The 23,074-nt window shown below is 38.0% G+C and overlaps 4 protein-coding genes across 5 annotated transcripts in view; 2 read left to right on the top strand and 2 right to left on the bottom strand.

The window, feature by feature from the left end:
- Window positions 1–876: 876 nt before the first annotated feature.
- On the bottom strand, window positions 877–5,290 carry LOC121509437 (gastrula zinc finger protein XlCGF57.1-like). The gene is made up of 2 exons (XM_041786813.1): window positions 5,046–5,290; window positions 877–4,917 (listed from the first exon to the last, which is right to left on the bottom strand). The coding sequence occupies exons 1-2, from the start codon at window positions 5,215–5,217 to the stop codon at window positions 3,479–3,481; spliced, it is 1,611 nt and encodes a 536-aa protein (XP_041642747.1). The 5' UTR covers window positions 5,218–5,290; the 3' UTR covers window positions 877–3,478.
- Window positions 5,291–5,947: 657 nt separating this feature from the next.
- LOC121509442 (zinc finger protein 37 homolog) lies at window positions 5,948–8,086 on the bottom strand. The gene is made up of 2 exons (XM_041786820.1): window positions 7,828–8,086; window positions 5,948–7,619 (listed from the first exon to the last, which is right to left on the bottom strand). The coding sequence occupies exons 1-2, from the start codon at window positions 7,997–7,999 to the stop codon at window positions 6,682–6,684; spliced, it is 1,110 nt and encodes a 369-aa protein (XP_041642754.1). The 5' UTR covers window positions 8,000–8,086; the 3' UTR covers window positions 5,948–6,681.
- A 2,554-nt stretch (window positions 8,087–10,640) lies between these two features.
- On the top strand, window positions 10,641–17,918 carry cenatac (centrosomal AT-AC splicing factor). Its single transcript, XM_041787808.1, has 11 exons — window positions 10,641–10,913; window positions 11,575–11,741; window positions 12,587–12,685; window positions 12,769–12,835; window positions 14,080–14,142; window positions 14,555–14,619; window positions 14,718–14,832; window positions 14,943–14,973; window positions 16,288–16,389; window positions 16,708–16,840; window positions 17,020–17,918. Exons 1-11 carry the CDS (start codon window positions 10,797–10,799, stop codon window positions 17,135–17,137), a joined length of 1,077 nt encoding a protein of 358 aa, XP_041643742.1. The 5' UTR covers window positions 10,641–10,796; the 3' UTR covers window positions 17,138–17,918.
- Window positions 17,919–18,999: 1,081 nt separating this feature from the next.
- The window catches only part of LOC121510118 (protein FAM214B), a 39,158-nt gene continuing 35,083 nt past the window's right edge, over window positions 19,000–23,074 (top strand). For both annotated transcript variants that reach the window (XM_041788036.1, XM_041788033.1), the window contains exon 1: window positions 19,000–19,345. The gene's annotated coding sequence lies outside the window, so the exon portion shown is untranslated. The remainder of the gene's footprint in view (window positions 19,346–23,074) is intronic.

Below are 23,074 nucleotides of genomic sequence, written 5' to 3'. Positions count from 1 at the left end.
ACTATTTTTGAAATTTTTACTTTTTTCCAGCACTTTTTTTCTCTTGAGTCCAGCCTCTGAAAGTTGAAATAAGTCACTTTATATCTTTCTCTCCTACCTGAGAGTCTTCAGAGAGATATTAACCACAGGGCAGATCAATACAGAAAGAAGAAAATCATGGGGCTTTAACTTCTGCAGAAACTCTTACTTCCTCATTAGAATTATTACAGTGGCATGTAACACTTAAATGTGATGCTTTTATTGAGACGACCGGAGTTTTTAAAACTCTGTTGGAGGACTTTCTTTGAAGCAATATCTCAGTTAAGTTTAAATGTAAATAAGGCGGTAGTCCTTTTTACACACGTATTCCTGAAAATGTATTTAAAAAAAGATTCAATGTGATGGTTATTGTCACTCTAACTGTTCGTACAAAAGTGTAATAGTGCATGTGGGCTGTTTAAAAAGCATGAAATAGAAAAAACATGAAATAAAATGAGTTGAATAAAAATGGGAGAGTAAGCAGATAGAAAATGCAAAGGTAAAAAACAATAAATCTCCCCCTTAAAATGTTCAGAAATTGCCCATTCACATAACTACATCCTTTACAGCTGGAGATTTCTCTGCTTTTGTTGTTTCACTGACCCTTTTTGGACTTCTAAAACCATTTATCACAGTATAATAAATGTTGTTATCCCTAGTAATGTTATTTGATCTTTACATCATAAGAAGTATCCATACCATGTCATGAATGCAATAAAGAAAAAAACACAGATCCACCTACACAGAAATAGAGATAACCATGTTTACTGAATTTACACTACAGTGACGTGAATATTTAACAAAAACACAACGAATGTGACACAATTTTGATATTTCTTTATTACTCCAAGTGTTTCATCTTTCAACACATATTAGTTACATTCTTTGCAGCAATATGTCTTTTTGAAGTGTCTTTTGTGATTTTGGCTCTTTACTTTTGTTTGCTTCCAAATCTCTGCTATTATTTCAAGTTCATTTATAGGCATTAGAAACCACCTTGAAAAACAATTGTTTTTAAGGCATTTACTTAGCCATGATCAGAAAAATGTGTCATTCTTTAAGTTGACAAGTTATTTCCTCCATTTATTAAAGGAGGCACATTTACATTCAGAAGAACTTCCTCTGCACTTACATCAGATTGTTAAAAGCATAGCCACATGTCAAGTTTGACTTCTTTCAAAGATTTTACAGAGGTTTCATTCACAAGGACTACTCAACTAACAGCTTTTTTGATTTGCTGTGACATTAACACAAAGACGATCCTCAGACTGATGAAAAAATATGACACTTTGGAAACCACTGATGACCACAAACACATGGCTTTGACTGGAACTCAGTGTAACACCTACATCTTTATATCCATTTATGAGACAATGATTGTCATACAAATAAAGTGACAGAAATCTCACTATAAACCCATAGCAAGAGAAACTTTACATTTAAGTTTGACATTCAATCATAATAGAAACTGCACGTTTATTTCAGTACATTTACATGGGTGTACAGGTGTTGCAACTCAAAATGTTAAGAAACAGTGTAACCAACAATAAAAAAAAAGTCAAAAAAGAATCCTCATAGAAGACTTAAACAACTAGGCTTATATTTGTGTTATTACAGAAATAAAGTATAGAATTTTGAGATGATTTGGCGTGATAAACCATGAAATCCCAGACACTTCTTAGTTCTCACAGTGGGCCTCATTCACCAGTATATTCTTTAGATTTTACTTAGATTTGTTCTTAAGAACATTTATAAGAGAAACTTGCGTCAGATTCATGATGTGTTGTTAAACAGCTCCATTTGTAGCTCATGTTCTCGTAAGCTGGATGCACGCTTTTCTTTATTAGCATAGATAAATGCTCTTTTTGTGCCCATGTAAGGGCATAAGACTGCAGGTCTGTGAACACAAAAGGGTTTTAGGAATGAAAAGTACCAACCTGTCAGTAATGTCCAAATTAAAGGGCAGAATTGTTGAAACAATCATGCACTGGACTATAAGTAAAATAATTACTTAGGCCTAGCTCGTTCTAAAGTGGATGTAGGGCTGCTCCGAAGGAAACCAAAACATGATGAATTATGGAGCTCAGCCAAAGTTCAAGCTGGAAGAGTGTTCTACTCATTCATTAGTCACAACTCGTTCAGATCTCTCCCCTCTTGCATTCTTTCTCTCTTCCTGTTCTGGTGATCAGCTGATCATAGCCGCTCACTCTCTTAAGTACTCAGCTAATCAGATTCTGTCACGACCTTGTTTGACCAATCATAATGACACATATTAAATCTGTCATTCTCTCTTCCACAGTAAGTATGTCATTTCAGTGTGGATGCTGCAACCCTCCTCCACCCCAGCCACCTCTATTAAGTTCAGCAGCATCTAGTCCATTTCCTCACAGGTCTTCTGCTCAGAAGTCTACTCCTCATTTGATCCGGCATCCCTCATCCACACCACCACAAGTGTCTAGACTCCACCGTGGGGTATCCTAATCCTGCTGTTTGCCTCACTACCCCTTCAAGTACATGAAGTCATCACGATAAGAGTCTAATCACCAAAGACTGCACATTTCTCTTTCATAAAAATGTATACAATAATTTATTGTAAACTTGTTTAAGTCTCTTAAATATATTTGGTTCTGGTAGTGGATATTAAATATATGCTTCAAAAGCATAAATCAAGGTCCGTTTTTTTTATTTTAAATAAGTATTAGATAACATTTCATACCAATGTCACAAGTTTATATTCATAATTTCATATTTTTTAGTTAAGATAAAAAAAAATTGTATAATTACATTAAAAGTTTACTATATTCAAGTCACCTATTTGTGCATATTTCATAATATATAAGAGCTAAATGTATCAAAATACGGTACAATATTTAAATGTATGTTATTGTGTCTATCTTTACAGTCATATTAGCACTCAAATGTGAGCCAGTGTTCTGGGGTGCTCTTTGATTTTGTTCTTTCACTAAGAACTAGTCACAGATGAGAAAACTTCAGAAAGAATTTCCTTCATTACTGCTTAAGTAGATTTTAAGAACAAACGTCTTCTTCAGAGTTGTTGGTGAATGAGGTCCACTGACAATAATCCATCACAATGATTTCGCATAAACAGAGATTGCCATAAAAATAGATGAAGTGAACATTTACACTAGTATAATGACATTTCAGTGAATACAGAGAACACTGTACATGTAATTACAAATTTATAGCTACTTTAAAAGTATGTCATCGAGTATGTGAACTCCTACTCATGAAGTTGAGCTCTCTGTTTCTATTGGCCTTCATGCTTTATCAAAATATGTAAAAACCTTCTGTAAAACTTTTCTTACTAGTGGTGCATTAATGCAGCACGTCACTTCTGTGATTCTTTGTGTATACAGTGCTACAGCAGGAGTGAACTTGGTTCTTGCCAGCTGAAATGCAGAATGTTGCCTTTTCTGTAACTGTTGCAGGAGGGTTGCTTCTAATCATTGTGGGTTTTCATGTGATTCACCAAGGAGTTCATGTGTCTAAAGTCTTTTCCACATTTTTTGCACACAAAAGGCCTCTCCTCCGAGTGGGTTCTCATGTGAACAGTCAGATAACTGTTATGCCTGAAAGCTCTCCCACATGTTTGGCAGACATACGGCTTCTCCCCTGTGTGTATACTCATATGTCTTCTCAATACTGAAAGGTCACTAAAACTTTTACCACAGGTGTTGCAAAGGTGTGGCTTCTCACCTGTGTGGGTTCTCATGTGGACTTTCAAAACACACCTAAGTCTGAAGTCTTTCCCACATACTTTACAGGTAAACGGCTTCTCGCCTGTGTGAATACTCATATGCGTTTTTAACACTGAAAGGTCACTAAATCCTTTACCACAAGTCTTGCAAAGATGGGGTTTCTCTCCTGTGTGGGTTTTCATATGCCTTATCAATACTGAAATATCACTGAATCTTTTATCACAAGTTTTGCAAGCATATGGCTTCTCTCCTGTGTGGGTTCTCATGTGGACTATCAAGTAACTGCTCTGTCTGAACTCTTTCCCACATGTCTTGCAAGTAAACGGTTTCTCTCCTGTGTGGACTCTCATATGTTTGACTAAAACTGAAAGCTCACAAAATCTTTTCCCACAGGTCTTGCAAATGTGTGGCTTCTCCCCTGTGTGGGTTCTCATGTGGACCTTCAGGACACTGCTAAGTCTAAAATCCTTTCCACATATTTTGCAAGTGAATGGCTTCTCACCCGTGTGGATGCTCATATGCCTTCTAAGTACTGAGAGGTCACTAAATCTTTTGCCACACGTGGGACAAAAGCATGGCTTCTCCCCTGTGTGCACACTCATATGCCTTCTTAGTACTGAAACGTCACAGAATCCTTTATCACATGTATTGCAAATGTATGGCTTTTCACCTGTGTGGGTCCTCTGGTGTCGGTGCAGTTTGGACTTACATGAAAAATCTTTTCCACACGTGCCACATTGGAAAGACTTTTTTCCTGCGAGTGCATTAGGGTGAATTTCAGGAAAATTAGTGTTGTATGTACTGTACATGTGACTCAAACTTGTCTCTGGTTGCTGCTCTTCATTGCTTGCTGATCCAAGTTCCTCATACTTGTCTCCTTTCTGGTCTTGGTTCTTAAATACATGAGACTTTTGAGAGATTTCCTTCTGGCAGGCATCCACTTCTGATTCGCTGTGGTCACTGTCATCATAAGGAGGATTAAAAATGAAGGCATCAATCTCCTGCTTTAGTTCAAGCTGCTTTCCCTCCTGACAGCTTGGGGGTTCCTCATGTTCTTCCCTTTCCTCTTTTATTTGTGGAGGTTCTGAGTCCTTTTGGTCCAGACTGGAGTTCCTCTCCTGATTACAGAGCTGCTGGTCAGCACGGACCTCCTCTGTATTGACATGTTGCTGTGGAGGCTCTAGAGGCATGCAGAACACATAAAGGCACGCAGACCACAAGAAATATGACACTACTGCGACAGTAACGAAAAGAATTCAACAGACGTTGGAATAAAAAAAAATAGTCAGACCTTTAAATACTACTCACCCACTCTGTTTAACTTTATTTCAGGTTTTAAAACGACACCCAGCGGTCTGCGCCGAGGATCCATCTCCCCTTCGTACTCGATAATTATTCTTTCAAAAACTACGAATATTTCTTCAGCAGCAGCGGTAAGTCGCTCGCTAACAAACTCTCTCAAATAATCAACCGAAGACATTGTAGTTTTAGATTAATGACCTGAAATGACCACTGTTGTCGCCTTCAACTTGATCTGACGTTTGCACCGAGCTAACGAGTGTTGTTTACTTCCGCTAGGTGTCACACTCTGAAGGTCCGGGTAGCGGGAGTGGAGGAACCTTATGGTTGAAGTGATACCTTTTTTTAAAAAATGTTTTGTTAGCCAGAAATGTTAAATATTAGTTTTTTTTCTGTATTTATACTTTTTTAAGTACCCTTTGAAATCATTATTTTTACCAAGTAAGTTTTAACCAGAGTAAATGCACTTTTACTTGGGGGTTTAAGGTGGCAAAAATGGTCAGAAAAGGTGGTGATATTGGATATTAAAAGTAGCAGAAATGGGTTAAAAATGTGTTCAAATCGAAAGAAATGGGTGGAGAAAAAATAAATGAAAAGTGGTTTAAATGGGCCAGAACACTGGTTCAAAGTGGCAAATACTGGTTTACTTATGTTAAAATTGTATAACATTTTCACAACCCATAACACAGCCTACATTCTGTTTTCTTTTACTCCTTTTTGGCTGGAGGAGGTGAGGGTGCAGTGTCAGAAACAGGCCAATTTCCATGGGGTGTCCAGGATGGGACCAGGTGTTATTTTGGGTTGGGCAATATGTCCTTACTATATGAACCTAAAAATGTGTCCAACTTGAAAACAGGTTTTATTTTAGGGACATACTGTATGGACAACACATCACACCACATTATCAGAACAGGCCGAATAACAAGTATTGAACATTTCTTCTTATTCCTGCAGGTAAATAAAAGAAGCTTACACTCTCAGTACAAAGTAAAGTCCACAGCTGTATCCAATTCCATCCTGCAGATGTTTCTAATGGAACTTAGTAACGATTCAACCTCTATGAGACCTGTGATGTAAAAACTCATTTCATGTTCACATAACTATAACTTGTTTTTACTCTGACATTCTTTAAAAGTTACCTGAACTCTTTCTGCTCTTTTGACATGAGATTAAAGTAAGTAGTGTTAGTAGTTAAGTTATTCTGTTTTGACTTTATCTAAAACTGTTACTGCTTTGGATAACAATTTTGAAATCTCTCTTGCAATTTTAATTGAAATGTATTCAGAGATAAACATAAAGAATCATGTCAAAAGCAACCACGGAGATGCCCAGATAACTATAGTTCATGTAAACTCCTGTGAGAAATTTTTATAAAGCACAACAAAAAAAATTCTATCTCTATATTGTCTACAAACTCAAATGAGACCATCCGAGAGAAGACATTGTTTCTAAATAACTACTTTATTGTTTATGTGTGACACTCCTGAAGGTAGTTTTCAGATGAAGTGATGAACAGAATACCTTTGAAACAGCCCATGTTGAATACTTTTATAGGCACTATATGAAACTCCATGTGCATATGTGATCATGCTTTTGCATAAGAAAAACATTAAAGTACTATATGTAACCCAATTAGTTTGAGTATTCAGCTAGTATGGGTTTTCATGTGACCCATTAATGTCCTGGCCTGCTTGAAGGCACATCCACATATTCTGCAAATGTAAGGTTTCTCTCCTGTGTGTGTTTTTATGTGGGTATTCAAGGAACTTCTATGTTGGAAAGCTCTACCGCATGTTTTGCAGGTAAAGGGCCTCTCGCCTGTGTGAATTCGACTATGCCTGGCCAAAGATGAAAAGTCACAGAATGTTTTCCCGCAGGTCTTGCAAAGGTACGGCCTCTCCCCTGTGTGGATTCTCATGTGGACCTTTAAGGCATTACCATGTCTGAAATATTTCCCACATATTTCGCATGGATACGGCTTCTCTCCCGTGTGAATTCTTGAATGCCTCCGCAATCCTGCAATATCACCAAATCTTTTATTGCAGGTCACGCAAAGGTATGGCCTTTCGCCTGTGTGGGTTCTCATGTGTAAATTCAATTTTGAATTACACTTAAAACTTTTCCCACATACTTTGCACAAATGAGGTCTCTCCTCTGTTTGCATGCTTAGGTGTGTCTGTGTTTTGGGTTCACACCAGCTATTGCTGTAACTGTTTTCCTCATGTTTAGTGTTTGGTTCTGGCTCAGGATTTCTTACTAATCCAGTAACTAATTCAAGCTTTCCGTCTTCGTAAGCTTGATTGTCAGCTTTGTGTGAGTCCTGAGAGAGGAGCCATTTGTCACTGATTAATTCAGACTCACTTTGATCACTCTCGTCATAAGTAGAAGTCAATGTCAAAGCATCCGTCTCCTGCTTCAATTCAAGCTGCTCTCCCTCTTGGCTGATGAAGAGTTCCTCCTGTTCCTCTTTCACCTGTGAAGGCTCTGGGTCCTCCTGGTCCAGGCTGGAGTCCGTCTCCTGACTACAGAGCTGCTGACCAGAGAGAACCTCCTCCTCCTTACACACAGATTTCTCAGGGAGCTCTGGAGGGACACAAAACACATAGTAAATCAACGATAATGGAGAGACAAGGAAAGATACAGATGCAAGAATGAAAAAAGGCTTCAACGGGTATTAAAAGACGTGCTCTTCAATACATCTCTTGTTATAATTATGTAAAGTATAGTTAAAAACTGGAGAGGAGGCTTTATATTCTGGACACCCTCTGGTTTTGTACAAATATTTACTCGCCTATTCTGTGTAACTTTATTTCGGGAATTAAAACTGTATCCAGCAGTCTCCTCTGACGATGAATCTCTTCTTCATACTCGACGATAGTTCTTTGAAAAACTCCGAATATTTCTTCAGCAGCAGCACTCAGTCGCTCGTTGACAAACTCTCTCAAACTCTCAACTGAAGACATGGTTATCCTAAGCTGTGGTTTTGTGTCTACAACAATAAAAGCTATTCCAATGACCGCATTGGAGAAGAGACTGAAGACGCTGCTCCCATCCGCTCTCGCCTTGTTTATTTACTTCCGGCTGGTGTCACATCGTAGTATCCCGACTGCGCTCACTCGATACCCGGTCTTTCAGTTCCCTTTCCATTTTACTCCGCAAGGAGGGAAAACAATTTCTGTTTCTAGGGTAATTACATATCCTAGTTCGACATTGTTGTCCGGAAGTTAATAGTTTTTGTCCCACAAAAATAAATGTCTGTTCAGAAAATTGAATTTAAAAAACGAAATACTACTTTTAAAGAGTGTAAAGCTTAAAGGCAGTAGTTCTCAAATGGTGTGGCGAGGCACACTGGTGTGCCTTGAGAATTGATACCATCACACAGTATCAGTAGGCCTATAACTATACAACAAATAAAGCGAGTGTCAAATGTTTTAAAGAGGCTATTTTGCGTGATTATGGATATGGTGTGCCTTGAGATTTTGGCTTGATCATAGGTGTGCCTTGGGCAAAAAGATTTAAAAAAAAAACACTGCTTTAAGGCAAAAGTTGCATCTAAAAGAAATATTGTGTGATTTACCTCAGAAAGTTAAATTTCTATATATTCTAGATTCATCTCATACAAAGTGAAACATTTCAAGACATGTTTTGTTGTAATCTTGATAAGTTCAGCTTATGACTCATGAAAAATCCACTATTTCAAAACTTTAAACAGTTGTTAAAAAAAAAAAAAAAAAAGAGTCCAATTTACAAAGGTTTCCTGAGCCCTCACTCTCTCACTCATGTTCAGTATACACAACTTAAATCATGGGGAAGACTGTTGACTTGATAATTTTCCAGAGGATAATCATGGACACCCTCCACAAGGAGGGTAAGCCACAGAAGCTGACTGCTGAAATGGCAGGCTGTTCTCAGAGGCTGTATCAAAGCATATGATGGTAAGTCAACTGGAAGGGAAAAGTGTGATAAGTAAAGGTACAACAGGGATGAGTTCAGCTTGCAGGGGACTGTGAAGCAAAGCAGATACAAGAACAAGGGGGAGCTTCACAAGGAGTGGACTGAGGCTGGAGTCAGTTGATCAAACGTTTCCACATAGATGTGTCCTGCAGGAGCTCCTCACCTGGGCTACAGAGAAAACGACTGGACCAGATGGACCTCTTCAGTGGTCCAAGTCCTGTTTTCAGATGAAACTAAAAACTGAACCCTGTAGATGATCTTTGGGGAAATTTCAAGATGAAGATGAGAGACGCCAGACTCAACAATACAGAGGAGCTGAAGGCTGTTGTCACGGCAACGTGAGCTTCATCATCACGCCAGTGTCACAGACTGCTTGGCTCCATGCCACATCAAATCAGTGCAGTAATTAGTGCAAAATGAGCTCCAACCAATTTCTGAGTGCATAAATTAGTATATTTTTCCAGAAGGTTAAAATTTCTGAATTCCAAATCCGTTACTTAGAATTTTGTGATATTCCGATATTTTGAGATAGTGGATTTTTTTTTTCTTTTTTTGCTTTTGTGAGCCATAAGCCATGATCATCAACAGTAAAACAAAACAACAAAGTCTTGAAGTATTTTCCTTTGAAATGGTGAATCTTGAATATTTAGAAGTTTCAGTTCTTGAATTACCGGAAAACAGGAATAAAAGGAACTTTCTTATGGTATTCTTTTTTTTAAGATAACCTGTATTTGAGTGGAAATATCTTAATTCTCATTTTGCAGAATGTTTTGTCACTGCCATTTAAGTATTACAAGCTAGCTAACATACCCGTCATACTTTATGTGATAGAGAAAGAGCTTATTCAGAAGTAGAAGAAGGATATTCAAAAAATTATTATTGTTTCAGTAACTTTTTTTCTCCCTCTGGTCTATAAATTCAGTTTGGATAAGCTTGTATCTTGTTTAGCTTGCTGGATTAAGTAAAAATATGTATATTACAATATAATTAATTTTATTTTCCTTGTGTGTATAATATTAGAAAGGTTTTTATTGGCTGTTTTTCTACATTGCATTTCTCCAAGATTTTCTCCCAGAAACAGCTATAACTGTGTTATTACTATAAACCAAAAGAAAAGACTCATCTTTGTGCTAGAATAGAGCCTGTTCTACTGTGAAAAAAGCATGTTGCCTCTAATATACGTGACTACCCATTGAAAATATTTAGCATTTTTTCCAGGAGTGAATAATGTATACATTCTGTTTATGCCTTACATCTGTAAAAATGCTAGTTGGAAACTGTAATAATAATGTCACCTTGAATAAATGATTTAGCTATATTAGTTAACAGTAAGAGTAAAATTGTATCCCTGTCTACCAAAAGCTCAGCTGTTCAATGCCATCTTCATCCTGAGCTTGTTCAACATATTCTGCTGATTTAGGAAAGGGGGAAGTGCTGTATTAGCACTGATTGAACGGCTCAGTTAGCACTCCTGTTCTGATCTGAAGAAAATGCTGACATAAATCGAATCCCATGAAAAAGCCTAGAGAGGACAGAAGGAAGTCTTGTTTTTTTCTGTCCTACAATACCGTCCACTAGGTGGCGGGCACGTGCTGGTTTGAGGTCCCGTCTTCTTCTGGGGGAAACATTTCGAGACCGTACAACTTCCTGTTGTGTGATCTTATTGGACTTGCTAATCGTTTTCTCAAGTAAATAAAGAAAAAAACAACACGGAATACATACAATTCTGAGCGTAATCATAGTAAAAATATCTCTAACCTTAAGTTAATTATGTGAACCTTCATTCTGTCCTTTAACACGGTCTAAATGGGTGCACATTACTGTGCCATATGTAGGCAAACAACGTTCAACGGTAAGGGACACATCTTTGGGAAAAACCACCAAAGCAGACTCAGAGTGGTTCTCCTGAAATTCCTAGAAAAGGTAAGAATAGCGCCGTTTGTCGCACATTTTTTCAGTTTGCTAAATATGACTTGTGTTGACGTTAACTGCTTACTATCGTCTAGGTAAAAACGAGCATGTCGTGCTACTGACATTGATATAATTTATTTTATGTCACAATTGTTCCCCAACAAAACAACAACATTCATGTAGAAATCAAAAGTGTGTGATAGACTGATATCCTTCAATTCGTTTTCATATATTTCTATCAGACATTGTACACCCATCTTCTATGTCTAGTCCAAACACACACCTATACGTATTACATTAGGATTCAGACATATCAGATTTTTTGTTTATTTTCAATTTATTTGCACGTTTTATGAAGTCTTAAGTAATGTAGTTTGTGAAATTTGCATATCATAATTTCTTCTGTAACGGTTTTTGCTCTAATTTCCTTTATTGTGGCCCTATGAATCTAAACATTAAATCAGTTGAAGCTTATGACCAGAGAGCAGTAATCCTTACAGAATAAAGAAGGGTTGTTTTTAATATTTTGGAGGGAGAAAGAGGTAAAGTGCCTCAAACTTGAAATTTCACACAATGACCAAACAACATTTACACCACTTGAAATGAGGATTTCTCTGTAGTAGCTGTATCACTTATGTGTAACATAAATATCCTGTTTGTTATTGTCCCTTAGGTGAAGGAGGCTCGCAGGACACTCAGGAAACCCCAAGTAGAGAAGTTTGACTGCACTCAACATAAGCAGACGTTCTGGTGCTACTGCTGTGAGCTTGAAGTTGAAAGAAATGTGACAGATGGCAACATGACTGTGCTGTACGGGGGCTTGTTAGAACACATGGCCACGTAAGTTGTACTGAATCAACAGCATAAAAAATGAAAGAAAGTTGGGAAATTAAAAACAGGCAAAGGACACACATTCCATCTTCTACATCAGAAAAAAAACAACTGTTTAATTATGTCAAACTGCATATTTTGTGTGCATATTACAGATGCTCATGTTGCCCAATCTAAAAAAGTGATTTTTTTGTGAAAGACTGTTTTCCCCCCTTCATTTCTTTACGTGACTCAGCTAATGATCACATTATAAAGAACACACAATACAAACAACAAAAGGATAGCACATAGCATGTCTGAAACACAATAAACATTACTTGTAGAAGAGTATTCTTCAAAAAAGCACCAGGTTTACAAATAACTTGCTTTCTCTGTTTGCAACAGAAAATGCATTTAAATAAACAGGAACGGTTTAGATAATACTTCGGTATAAACCTTTCTCCAAAACCCATTAAATGCACATTCTTACACTCAAAAAAAGATGGTCATTACCTAGACAATTATCATTACAGAGGTTACAGATCCTTTGGTTTCTGTCCAGCCCATTATCCCATAGGAATCCTAGTGTTGTTCAATTTGAAGTTACGGATAGCGTGTCTATACTTTAAGATTTCAGATAGTAAAAATATTTTTCCAGGTTGATCTGTTTTTAAGATTCTACATATAAATCACACACAATGTCATACTTTCAAGCTCTCTTTGCTGCTTTTGCAAAAACTGATCTTAGGGCCTATGTTCAACAGTTAGTTTAAACCAGTTAACGTTGTTGCACTGTTGTGTGATCCAGAGGTAGGACAGACCACAGTCATTTAATAGTCATTTATACCGAAGGTGTTGTTTCAATCTATCTGCAGGCCAGAACACAAGAAAAACATTCACAAGTTCTGGTGGGAAAATAAAGCTGATCCCAAATTTAGGGACAAGTTTATCATCACAGAGGAGGAAACTGAAAGGTGAGCAAAAGTCTGAATTAACAATGTAAATATGTAGAGAAACAAACAATCGGCTAATGTTACTATTTGTTTTTTTTTTTTAGGTTTAAAACTGAGGTTGCTAATGCATTGGAATCATTTGTGGAAAACGAGGATGAATTCATAAAACAGGTAAGTTAAAGTGTCTCATATTTTCTCAAAGAACCCTTCATGTAAAGACATGTTTGTAATTAGAAATCAACTTAGATGTCTTTAGAGGCATGTTGTACAAAGGAACACAATAGATTTTAACATTTTGAGGAAACTGAAAAATAGATTTGTGTGTAGGCTGCCAGTGTTTTTCAGTGCATTCTGTGTGGTGATGTAAAATGTGCATTGTCCTTTTGATAGAGTGTCTTCCTTCAAAACCTTTTTGATTTTTACCCAAGTGCAGTTTTAGTGAGGAGGAAAGAAAAAGTAATTGAAATCTACTTTAGATCACGGTCAGTACTATTGGAAAGATGAAAGAAGCAGAACAATGCAACCATTTGACATTCTTCTCTATGTTGAACAACAGCGGCAGACATCATGCGCACCTACATTTTTGTATTTCTCAAAATGTAGAAACCTTTCTTTGTACACAGATAAAAGACAGAAATGTTAACCGAGTAAGAACTCTATGCCTTAATATGCAGGTTCCTGTTAAAATACAAGCTCAGCTTTAATCTTGACACTTCTGCAAAACTAAAAGTTACTCTAAGCCATTGATTCCCAAAGTGGGGCCCAAGGGGGGCCATGCTTGATCACCCAAGTATGGCATAAGAAGTCATGTCAGTGGGAGGAATTTCAAAGTCATGGGGATAAATCTTCTGGGCACTGCATGAACAAGAGTTTTTTCTTGTCTATTCTCTGGTTACAAACATACTCTGTCAAATAAGTAATATAATCCTTTACCTGCAGGGTTCTCTAGAGCAGTGGTTCTCAATATGGGGGTCCGGACCCCCTAGGGGGTCACAAGACACTGGAGAGGGGGTTGCCAGATGCCTACAAAAAACAAAGAATGTTTTTAGGTCATTTCAAATTGTAGATCGTACCCATTTTTATAGAAATAGCTGCATAACATTAAATGTAAAGTAAAAAATCGTAATTTGGTGAGATTTATTCTGAAATTAAAGAAATGTTTAGAAAACCCTTCAAATTTAAGTCATGATATTCTTGAAATTGCACAGCTGTGTACAACTCTGCTTTAACTACCTTCTGGTACAGTGGGCGTCCCTGGTCTCTGGCACTTTTATATTGGGGGTCAAAGGCTGAAAAGTTTGGGAGTTTTTGAAATGTGTCGGTTAGAACCAAATTAGTGGCTCAACAGTTTATGAAATCCAACCAGTCTTGCGATATACTGATTTACTTTTTATGTGTTATTTTTATTGCTGCAGCAAGCTGATCACATACGGGCTCAGGAGAAGCATCGTCAAGAGGTCCTTCAGTCTCTTTTAGAGGTTTGTTTTCCAGGGATGCAGTGGCTGTATCCATCAGTGTGGCTTACACTGTTGTATTTTCATGATAGAGTTCCATGTAATATGAGAAATATAACAATTTTCCATTTCAATGCTTTTAACTTCTAAAGAAAAGAGAGGTCCTGTTTTAATATGAAAATAGTTAAGGCTGCTGCAACCATGTATTTTGTGGCTCTAGTGATTTAAGAATAGGGTAATTTCCTCATCAGGTTACAGTTGAGATGACAGGCCAAGGTTAAAAATGGTACAATTTGGATTGAGGTGAAATATAAACCAAATGACATGAATACAAAGTGACATGAAGATTGTGATGATACAAGCTGAGATGTAGCACTTGAATAGTGCTCAGACTTCCTCTATGAACCACTGTTGGCTTTTCCTGAATCAATATCAGCATGATGCAGATCCAGAGATCAAAGGATCCAACGGTGCGGGCATATCTACAGAGAATGCTGTCAGGTAAAACTGTCTACCTTTTTTATCTGTACATTTTTGCGTCATATCATAAATGGCATTTGGTTCCATTTTTCCTGGTTTGGTACTCCTCTTGTGTACAGCTCTCATGTCGAATATCAAGGGTACGCCCAGCAGGTGGGGAGCAGCTCCATTGAGTCAATGGTTGAAGTACCAAGGGCTGCAGCAGGACAAGGCCTGACTTTCATTGGTTATCAGGTAGTTTGAAAAATAAACATATGAAGGCAATGTTTAAGTTCATATATATATAAAATTTATTTATCCACATAATGGTCAAAATGCCTGATCATTTCTTATCTTTGTTGCAGGATTCCACAAACAGTGGAAATGTTCACACAGGTACAGTGACATTTGAGTGTGCAGTATGTAACAAAGAAGTGTCTGCAATAGTGTGAGGGGATAAAAGTGTTAACTTGGATTATAAAAACCTAAAATCTCACAGATAACTTCAAGAAACAGTTGAGTTTAACTGTTCTACTTCTAATATTGAAAGTAAAGTGAATGTTTTCATGTTACTAAAGCTCTGCTCTAAAGCTTTGTTTTGCCTGCCTATTTGCACAGTTTGAGACTTAGATTTATCAGATACAGGTCTTTATCTTATCTTGTTAGCCGTGCAATTACAAGACAGTTGATTTAACCATTGCTCTTATATGTGAAGTTCTTCCTCCAATAAGCTTAGCAAGCCATATTTAGTATATAATGTAAACATCCTGCAACACAAAAAGACAAGTAAACACACATTGATGCTTTTTTGTTTAATCCGTTCAGCTGTTGGCAGTGTATTGTGTTTGCATATGTTTTAGTTGTCTTCAATCACAGACAAAATAAAAAATAGTTTCTAGTATTACAGTTAAGTCTGTCAACTATATCATAGGCATATCTAAAAATCAAGTATTTACTGGAAATTTCCTTCCATGCGTCCTTTTCTTCTAACCTGGAGGTACATGCGGAGCTACATGTGTAGACCTCTGCTCTGGTTCAGGACTACGCTTATGCTACAGCATATGCCATGCCATAGGTTCAGAACATAAATCAGGCTTGAGGACACCATGTTTCATGTTGTAAAACACTAGTCCAGCTCTCTAATATCTGGCCTATTAGCTTGCCTGCTTAAAAATCCATGCAGCTCAGTTTTATTTTGACAGGTTTTCCACAACAAAAACACGGTTCTGTTTTTTATGAGTTAAACTGTGTGGAATCAGCTTAGTACAACTGCTAAAATGTGTTATGATCAATATCGACACAGCATATTGGCAGAACAGAGACACAAAGGTGCCAGAAATCATCAAATTTAGGCATTTGTGACCCTTTTTTTTTGCCCTATGCCATTTGACATTTCTCAAACAGTTCTTTAACTCACTAAATTCAGTCCAGGTCTGGTGTTATGAGAAATCTCATAAGCCTTTCATTTTTTTTTTACCCTTAAGTGTGCAAAAAGTGGTATTCATTTTTCTCAGTTCAGGTCTTAAAACAATCTTATTAAGTATTAAATTTGATTCTTTTACAGCATGTAGGGACCCTGAACCTTCAAGTAATCTCTTATTGTATTTTTCAGATTTTTTCAGGTTTGGGCAGAAATATGTTTTTCTTGGTGTTTGTGTGTTTAGTTCTCCTTAAGATGAAGAGTAGTCATGTACCCTCTGTGTGTCACAGGTGCAGTCCCTCCTTGGCTACAGGATGATCCCCTGGAGGGAACCTCGGGAGGTGCAGCACATTCAGAGATTGGCCCTTCACTCCAAGAGTTCCTCAAACAGAGTAAAAAAGAAACAGATGTTTGTTTTCTTTTAAATTTATTTGTGAACTGTATGATTTATTTTGTTTATAAGTGGCACTTTGATTGCTGTCACATTCCTTTTAATAACCAGGAAATCCCCACTGTTCTTGAAAAATACTTGGATTTTTTTGCTGGCATTGGCTGGATCACTTTCGCCTAAAACATAATTGTACTTGTGAGATTTGTAGTACTCAAGTATTGTCAACTTGTTGGCATCTAATCTTCATAGAAAAAAACTCAAAAACATCCTTTAAGATGAGTGTAGAATTTTTGATATGTTCTTATTTGTCTTTTTCCAGAGGAACAAGAAAAACTGAAAAAACTTCCTCCAAATAGAGTGGGAGCAAACTTTGATCACAGCTCACAAACAGATGCCAATTGGCTGCCCTCCTTTGGTAGAGTGTGGAACAGCGGGAGACGCTGGCAGTCCAGGTAAGATGACAGGATACATACTAACATGCCGCTCATCTAGCCCCATTCATTTGGCATACATACAATACAAAATAAGCTTTTGATGTCATGAGTAACAATCCAGTTTCATGCTTTTTAAATGAAGGTATCTATATTTCTCTTTCTTCCCCATGTTAAATGTTGCTAAATCTCTTCAACAGGCACCAATTTAGACAAGAAGAGGGGCAGAAGAAGAGACAGAAGAGGAAGAGGGAGCATAGCACAGAGGCGTCAATAAAAGCTAAATCTACAGAACAGCTGGCAAATTTTGACGCTTAAAACTGAGGGTGATGTGCAAGAATTCATGAGTGTGTGAGTGTATATATTTGTTCACAGGTAATTAAGTTTCATTTAAAGCTTCCTGAAAGTGGTCATTGGTTAATATGTTCAGACCAACTCAAGCCCCCTGTTAGTAAATGCTTTTTTATTAAAGTGGGAAGCATTATAAGACTTTTTTTTTTTTTACTAATTGACAAAGCTTGCATAAAAGATATTTATGAAGCATGTGATATATTGTTTAGACGCTGTTGATAAACGACCAAACTCAAAGGTATTCTTTCAACATAATGGGTCCATTTTAAAAAGGAACACTCACTCAATACTGCCCGCTACACACTGAAATTTTTTTCATACTAGAGCACACTTTATTTATTGCAACCTGAAAATCAATCTAAAGCTCAGCAAAAGGACATAACCTGCCCTTATTTCTTCACAAGGTTCTGGTTTTAGTGGTTTCTCTAGAACTCTGGTGATCTGTTGTTAACGGGACTGTTCTGAAAGTAAACAGTAGGGGGAGCAGGCACCCCAGCGTACAAAGGGAATAGATGACATAAAGGCCATCTGTTGATGCTAACACAAGATGCGGAAAAAAAATACAGGAATCAGTGTTTGAGGACGTATGATCCAAAGATGTAGTGATTACATGAGTTCCCAGTGTTAAAAAACATCACTTCTCTTGCAGTGAAACCACACTTAAAATGATCTTTCATTTCCCTACTCAGAAATGGCTGAGAATGTGTCGCTTTGGGGCTAAATGTGATTAAATATGCAATAAAAACATGTCAAAAAAGGGTGACTGTTAATTATTTCTACCTTCAATGAGACAACACATAAGAGTAAGAGTGCTATAAATTCATCATTAATCTGTTTTTTTTTTCTAAAAATTCCTTAAAATGTAGGACGCTAGTTTTATTTGTTTTGGGGGATTTGCTTATGATTTAGAAGCTTTATAAGCTATTTATTAAAGTTTAGTCAAAAGGCATGGACCATAATAAATATCAGGTTACAACATTTAGAGGCATGCATCATGAACCACTTCTGCTTTGCTGAATGGAAGTATTATGGGAAATAAATGTCATTCAGCAGGATGTTGTGGTTCTTACAATGACATTACCTGATAACTTATTTTGGGGCGATGTTGTCTACAATGTTGTGCAATAAAGCAGTAAATAGATGCAACATCATTGCATTCCACACCCCGAGCTTTCACTAGGCCTTTCTTTTATCCGTCCAGGCCTCATCCTCTCCAATGCTCTGTATAATCCAGCCCCCGTGTGCTCTGGGTAGATGGGCGTGGAGCTCAGTACAGCTGCAAGGCAATATGGGGATACAACGTGTGGCTGATCTATTCTTAGCTCTGTGACAACATGGCTAAAGCTGATTCAGTGCAAAGGGAAGAAAAGAAAGAGGGTTGCCATTTGTAAATCTGAGAACGAATTTAAAAGTTGTTTGAATAGTCAGAAGTTTTAGCCAATGCTTTTGTCGGTGCGGAACGACTACATAAGTGTCTCGAGTTTATCTCAGATACATGTCATATCATCACCTTGTTTAAAAGAAAAGTATCTTTTGAGAGCCAGAGCTCCGGCAGAACGGCCATCCTTTGCACCAAAGAATGGGAGGGGAGAAAAAGCACGTGTACTGGGCGTGCCTCTAGTTAATCCATTGTCCAATCACTGAGCTGTATTTTGAATAAATCTGCATGTTTTAAAGAAAGGTGTAAGCCCCGAATGGTGATTGGCTACATAGTAAAGAATTGTCCAATCGCTTAAATGACAGGCGCTCAGCTGGCTGTTAAGCCCCGCCTCCCATATATAAAAGCCAGCAAACCCCGGAAACGTTGTCTTTTAAAGAGACAGGAAGAATTTCAAGCTAACGCAGAAACAACGAAAACAGCTGCGAGCACAAAAAAAGACAGGCATAGAAAGGAAGGGACATAGTCTGCCAACTAGCGAGCTATGTGGCAGGACAGAGTGGGAGAACAAGACTGAAAAAGGCCTATTATTAAAACCACGTAAAGGCGTCCAGGACGCGTTACTAACGGCGTTTCTGGCTTCGAAGACGATTTTCTTTCGCAAGCTGGAATTCGACAACGCAGCAGTGAGCACGGCAGAGAGATAACAAAAAGGCCAAACTACCAGACGACAAGGACGCGTCAGTACGAGCTGCCAGGCTGTATTTTTCCTCTCGAGTGCCCTCTTTATATATGAGGTGAGTAGGCTCTACAAATGTAGATAGCTAGCCCCATCTTAATCTTATGCTATGTGTGCACTTGAAAGATAGCTGTTTATGGAAACTGTCCAACGGTTCTGGTTATTTATTAATACCCGGATGATTCGGGTTTAATATTTACACTCTCAAATTGCAGAGAGTCGCAGCAGTCAATTTATTAATGAAGTAATCCATGAATCTGAATGAAGAATGACTGGAATCCAGCCTAATTCATTTGATGACCTGCCTGACAGTAGCTTGCAGGGTGTAGGGGGCGTTCCCCTGCTTTGTCTACTCAACACACTCATATGCGTGTGTGTGTGTGTGTGTGTGTGTGATAGAGAGAAAGAGAGGGGGGACTACATGCTAGAGATTCCTCTTTATTAATTAAAGGCATAGGCGTATTTATATGCTCATGAAAATTTGTGCGTCTGTATTTGTCATCACTCAGCCACTCCTGGCATTGTGCACATATGGGATGTGCAGAAAGGAAGGCTCTTCAGCTCTAGACTAGCATACATCTGAGATTATAGCTAGAGCTCAGGAATGAGGAGGAATGATGATGATCACTATAAAGCTTACAGGAGAGACAGGATAGGATTGGGTGAAGTGGGTGCATTGTTCCATTGGATTTCACATGGGAGTTGCATTAAATCATGCAGTAGAGAAAGCATTGGTGAAGACACAGAAAGTAGAAAATCTATGGAGTGTAAGTATGGTCAGCTATTACAGTGTTATATATGCAGCTGCATTGCAATGCCTCCCATTGTCCTGCCAAGCAGAGCATAATGGCATTGACATACACATTAGGCACACGTGTATGCAGTCGCATTCACTCTACATCACCCATACAGCACACGTGCATATAGGATTTCACCAGCTGTCTCACATGTATGTATATTTCTGCGCACACATCTACCCACACTGCTGCTGCAAAATCCATCTGCAAGTCCACATTTTTCACCCTCTCTTACTTGTCCTTGCGCTGCTCTGACAGCCACCCCCCACCTCTCTGTCTGGGAGAAACCAGTGGGCTTTGTCCTCAGCTGAGTGTGACGTCATGCAGATCTTTGCAGTAACCAACCCTGAAGGCGAGGTTCATGTTGGCCTGGGTCCTTGGTCTGGGCTTGCCCCAATGCAAAATCAGTCTTTGACTTAAGTTCTAGAGTGCACTAAATTACACTGGGATTATAAAAGAGAAGATATTTAAAATCATCTCAATAGAGACAAGGAAACTTAGAGAATCCTCTCTTAACAGAAGAAAAGAAAGGGAGGGAGGGATGAAATCCCAGCAGAGATGAGTGTTGGATATTTTTCATGTACAAAAAAACATAACATCAGGAATCCCTTTTGACCATTTTTTTTTTTTTTTGGCTTACTTCAATGCGTTTAAATATCTGTCAACCTCAGGGACATGCATGCTTCACTTCTTACTTGCTCACCTTACAAGTTAAGCAAGAGTGTGGTCATGGGTGGCGGGTTGCTTTTAATATAAGATATGAAGCCATCAGTAACTTATTAGGGTATTCAGAAGTAGAGTGCATGATGGTGGACTTAACACTAACTCGAGACTTCTAATGCTGTAAGGGCCTGACTAGATTAGACCCAGACTAACAAAGTTACAGCCACTGACAAACATTAGCCTGCTAGTAGCTCTTCTTACCCTCAGTTCACAGACAGTGGACAGCTTCATGCATGTGTAGTTCAACTGACATTCAGTGATATTAAGACTAAAGGTTAAGGCTCATGCTGCTGTCCTCTGTGTATCCAATTCTTTGTCTTCTGTGCCTGTTTATGGTTATATGACTGAGTGGTTATGGCTCATGGTTGCAATTCTCCTTTCTAGTGCCTGAACCTGCCGATGCTTTGTGTGCGTGGAAAGTGGGGGTGGCTATTAAATGCTTTGAGCTGATGAAGGCTTGTTGTCAGCCCTCCAGTGTGTCTCTGCAGGATTTGATGTCAGAGATTACACATGATTATGTGGGTTAGATCCAGCACTCAACACTGCTCTGAGGCCATATTGATCTTCAGTGTGTATATGTGTGTGTGTTTGCATGAATTGTGCTTGCATTCTTGTTATGGCTCAATTACTTCTCTTAAATGAAGAGCTATTTAGCCATTATGGGTGAGATTTAAGAGTAATAGAAGGTAGGCTCCTGTCAAATGTAGATTTGTAAGAGTGTGTTTGTCACTGGGAATACATTTAGTCTCATATAGCCTCACGTTATCATCACAACGTGGCACCAGCTGGTAGACTGAAGGGTAAACACAAGAGATCATCTTAATGGGGAAAAAATTAAACAAGTCCTATTAGCTTTGGGTCTGCACAATACAAGGAAAGTATGCAATGTGCAAACATTTTGTTTGATGTTTTGATTACAATCAGAATCAGCTTTATTGGTTAAGTATGCTCAACAATGAATTTGACTCCGGTTAGCTTTGCTTTCAGTTTACAGGAATTTAAAATCAAATACAAAAGAAGAACAAACTGAAAAAAACAGGAAAATTAAACTTTAGCTATGTAGAAGCTCTTGTAAGGTATATAGAAATATTTATGCATTGATTTTATGGTCGTAAGTTGTGCAAAGGGTTCAAGAATGCTGACTAGACATGATCAAAGGTATAAAATATGTAAGGATATGAGCAGATTTACATGACTTAGATAAGATAATTTTAGATACTTGATTAGTGCCAATATGCAGGTGAGGACTTTACCTAAGAGGGCCTTACAGTTTTTGAGGCACAGTGAATGGGTTGATTACTTAAAGCATTTGAGCATGGTAAATAGATCAAATTAGTAAATAGGTAAATAGATTAGTTAGTGCAAATATGCACATAAGTTGAGGCATTTTACTGCAAAGAGCCTCAGTATTTGAGTTACAGTGATTGTTAAGTTATTATTAAGTTACTTGATCAAGTCACATCATCAATACTGCATGCTTGCTGAGGTGATCGAACTAACAAGAGGACAGGTCAGAGGGTACATAAACTGTGCATGTATTGGCTTTATTCTTACTGTAATAAGACATAAATATCATTACAGACAGAGACATTTAAGATTGTGCATTTTAAAGTGCTTGGCTGCATGGTTTAAATCCTTGAAACATCTTCCTACTTACCAGCCTATTTCTAAAATAAACCTTTTGCAGCTTTGACTGAAACACTTCTAACCCCGAAACCCTCTCATTAGACACACACACTAACTAAACTAAGTGTCAGGCTTACCTTCAAAGGTCAGTTAGTCCACTTAACAGTCTTGTCAATAAGAGGGACTAGTAAGTCCTCTTACTAACCTACAGTGTCAATTTGTCAATAACAGCCACTCTAGCACCACCTGGAGATAATGCCAGTAGTGGACAGAATAGAGTAAGTGAGCATATAGACAGGGGTGGTGCTTAAAAGCCAACACAGCAGTGCTGCCTCTGATTGACCTTGCCAAAGAAGGGTACTTATGAGGACAGAGAATAAACTGGCGTTTCAGCAAATCTATTCCTGTGAGAATCACTGCATTTAGACAAACCGCAGAACTGGTAAAAACCTAATGGTTAGCCTACATGCTGCTATAAACTACTTTATGCAGATTGAAAAATCTTTTGAAAAGATTGCACTCCCTTCTCTAATTTCTTTAGTCATACTCATGTTTTATAAATAGGAAACCAGAATCCCACATTTTGAGAAACAGTCTTGAATTTCTCTCCTGACCCTTCTTAAACACAGCTAACAAGTCAA

Source organism: Cheilinus undulatus, linkage group 5, assembly GCF_018320785.1.
Source record: "Cheilinus undulatus linkage group 5, ASM1832078v1, whole genome shotgun sequence".
Lineage (NCBI taxonomy): Eukaryota > Metazoa > Chordata > Actinopteri > Labriformes > Labridae > Cheilinus > Cheilinus undulatus.
This window is presented reverse-complemented; position numbering and strand designations above follow the sequence as displayed.

What these genes read in the sequence shown, in the direction of transcription:
- LOC121509437 (XM_041786813.1), bottom strand. Translation starts at nt 5,217, where the DNA reads ATGTCTTCGGTTGATTATTTGAGAGAGTTTGTTAGCGAGCGACTTACC. An exon ending in AATAAAGTTAAACAGAGTGG is followed by an intron (nt 4,918 to 5,045) that starts GTGAGTAGTATT and finishes GCATGCCTCTAG; the next exon opens with AGCCTCCACAGCAACATGTC.
- cenatac (XM_041787808.1), top strand. Translation starts at nt 10,797, where the DNA reads ATGGGTGCACATTACTGTGCCATATGTAGGCAAACAACGTTCAACGGT. An exon ending in AGGATGAATTCATAAAACAG is followed by an intron (nt 12,836 to 14,079) that starts GTAAGTTAAAGT and finishes TTATTGCTGCAG; the next exon opens with CAAGCTGATCACATACGGGC. An exon ending in TCCTTCAGTCTCTTTTAGAG is followed by an intron (nt 14,143 to 14,554) that starts GTTTGTTTTCCA and finishes AATCAATATCAG; the next exon opens with CATGATGCAGATCCAGAGAT.
- LOC121509442 (XM_041786820.1), bottom strand. Translation starts at nt 7,999, where the DNA reads ATGTCTTCAGTTGAGAGTTTGAGAGAGTTTGTCAACGAGCGACTGAGT. An exon ending in AATAAAGTTACACAGAATAG is followed by an intron (nt 7,620 to 7,827) that starts GCGAGTAAATAT and finishes GTGTCCCTCCAG; the next exon opens with AGCTCCCTGAGAAATCTGTG.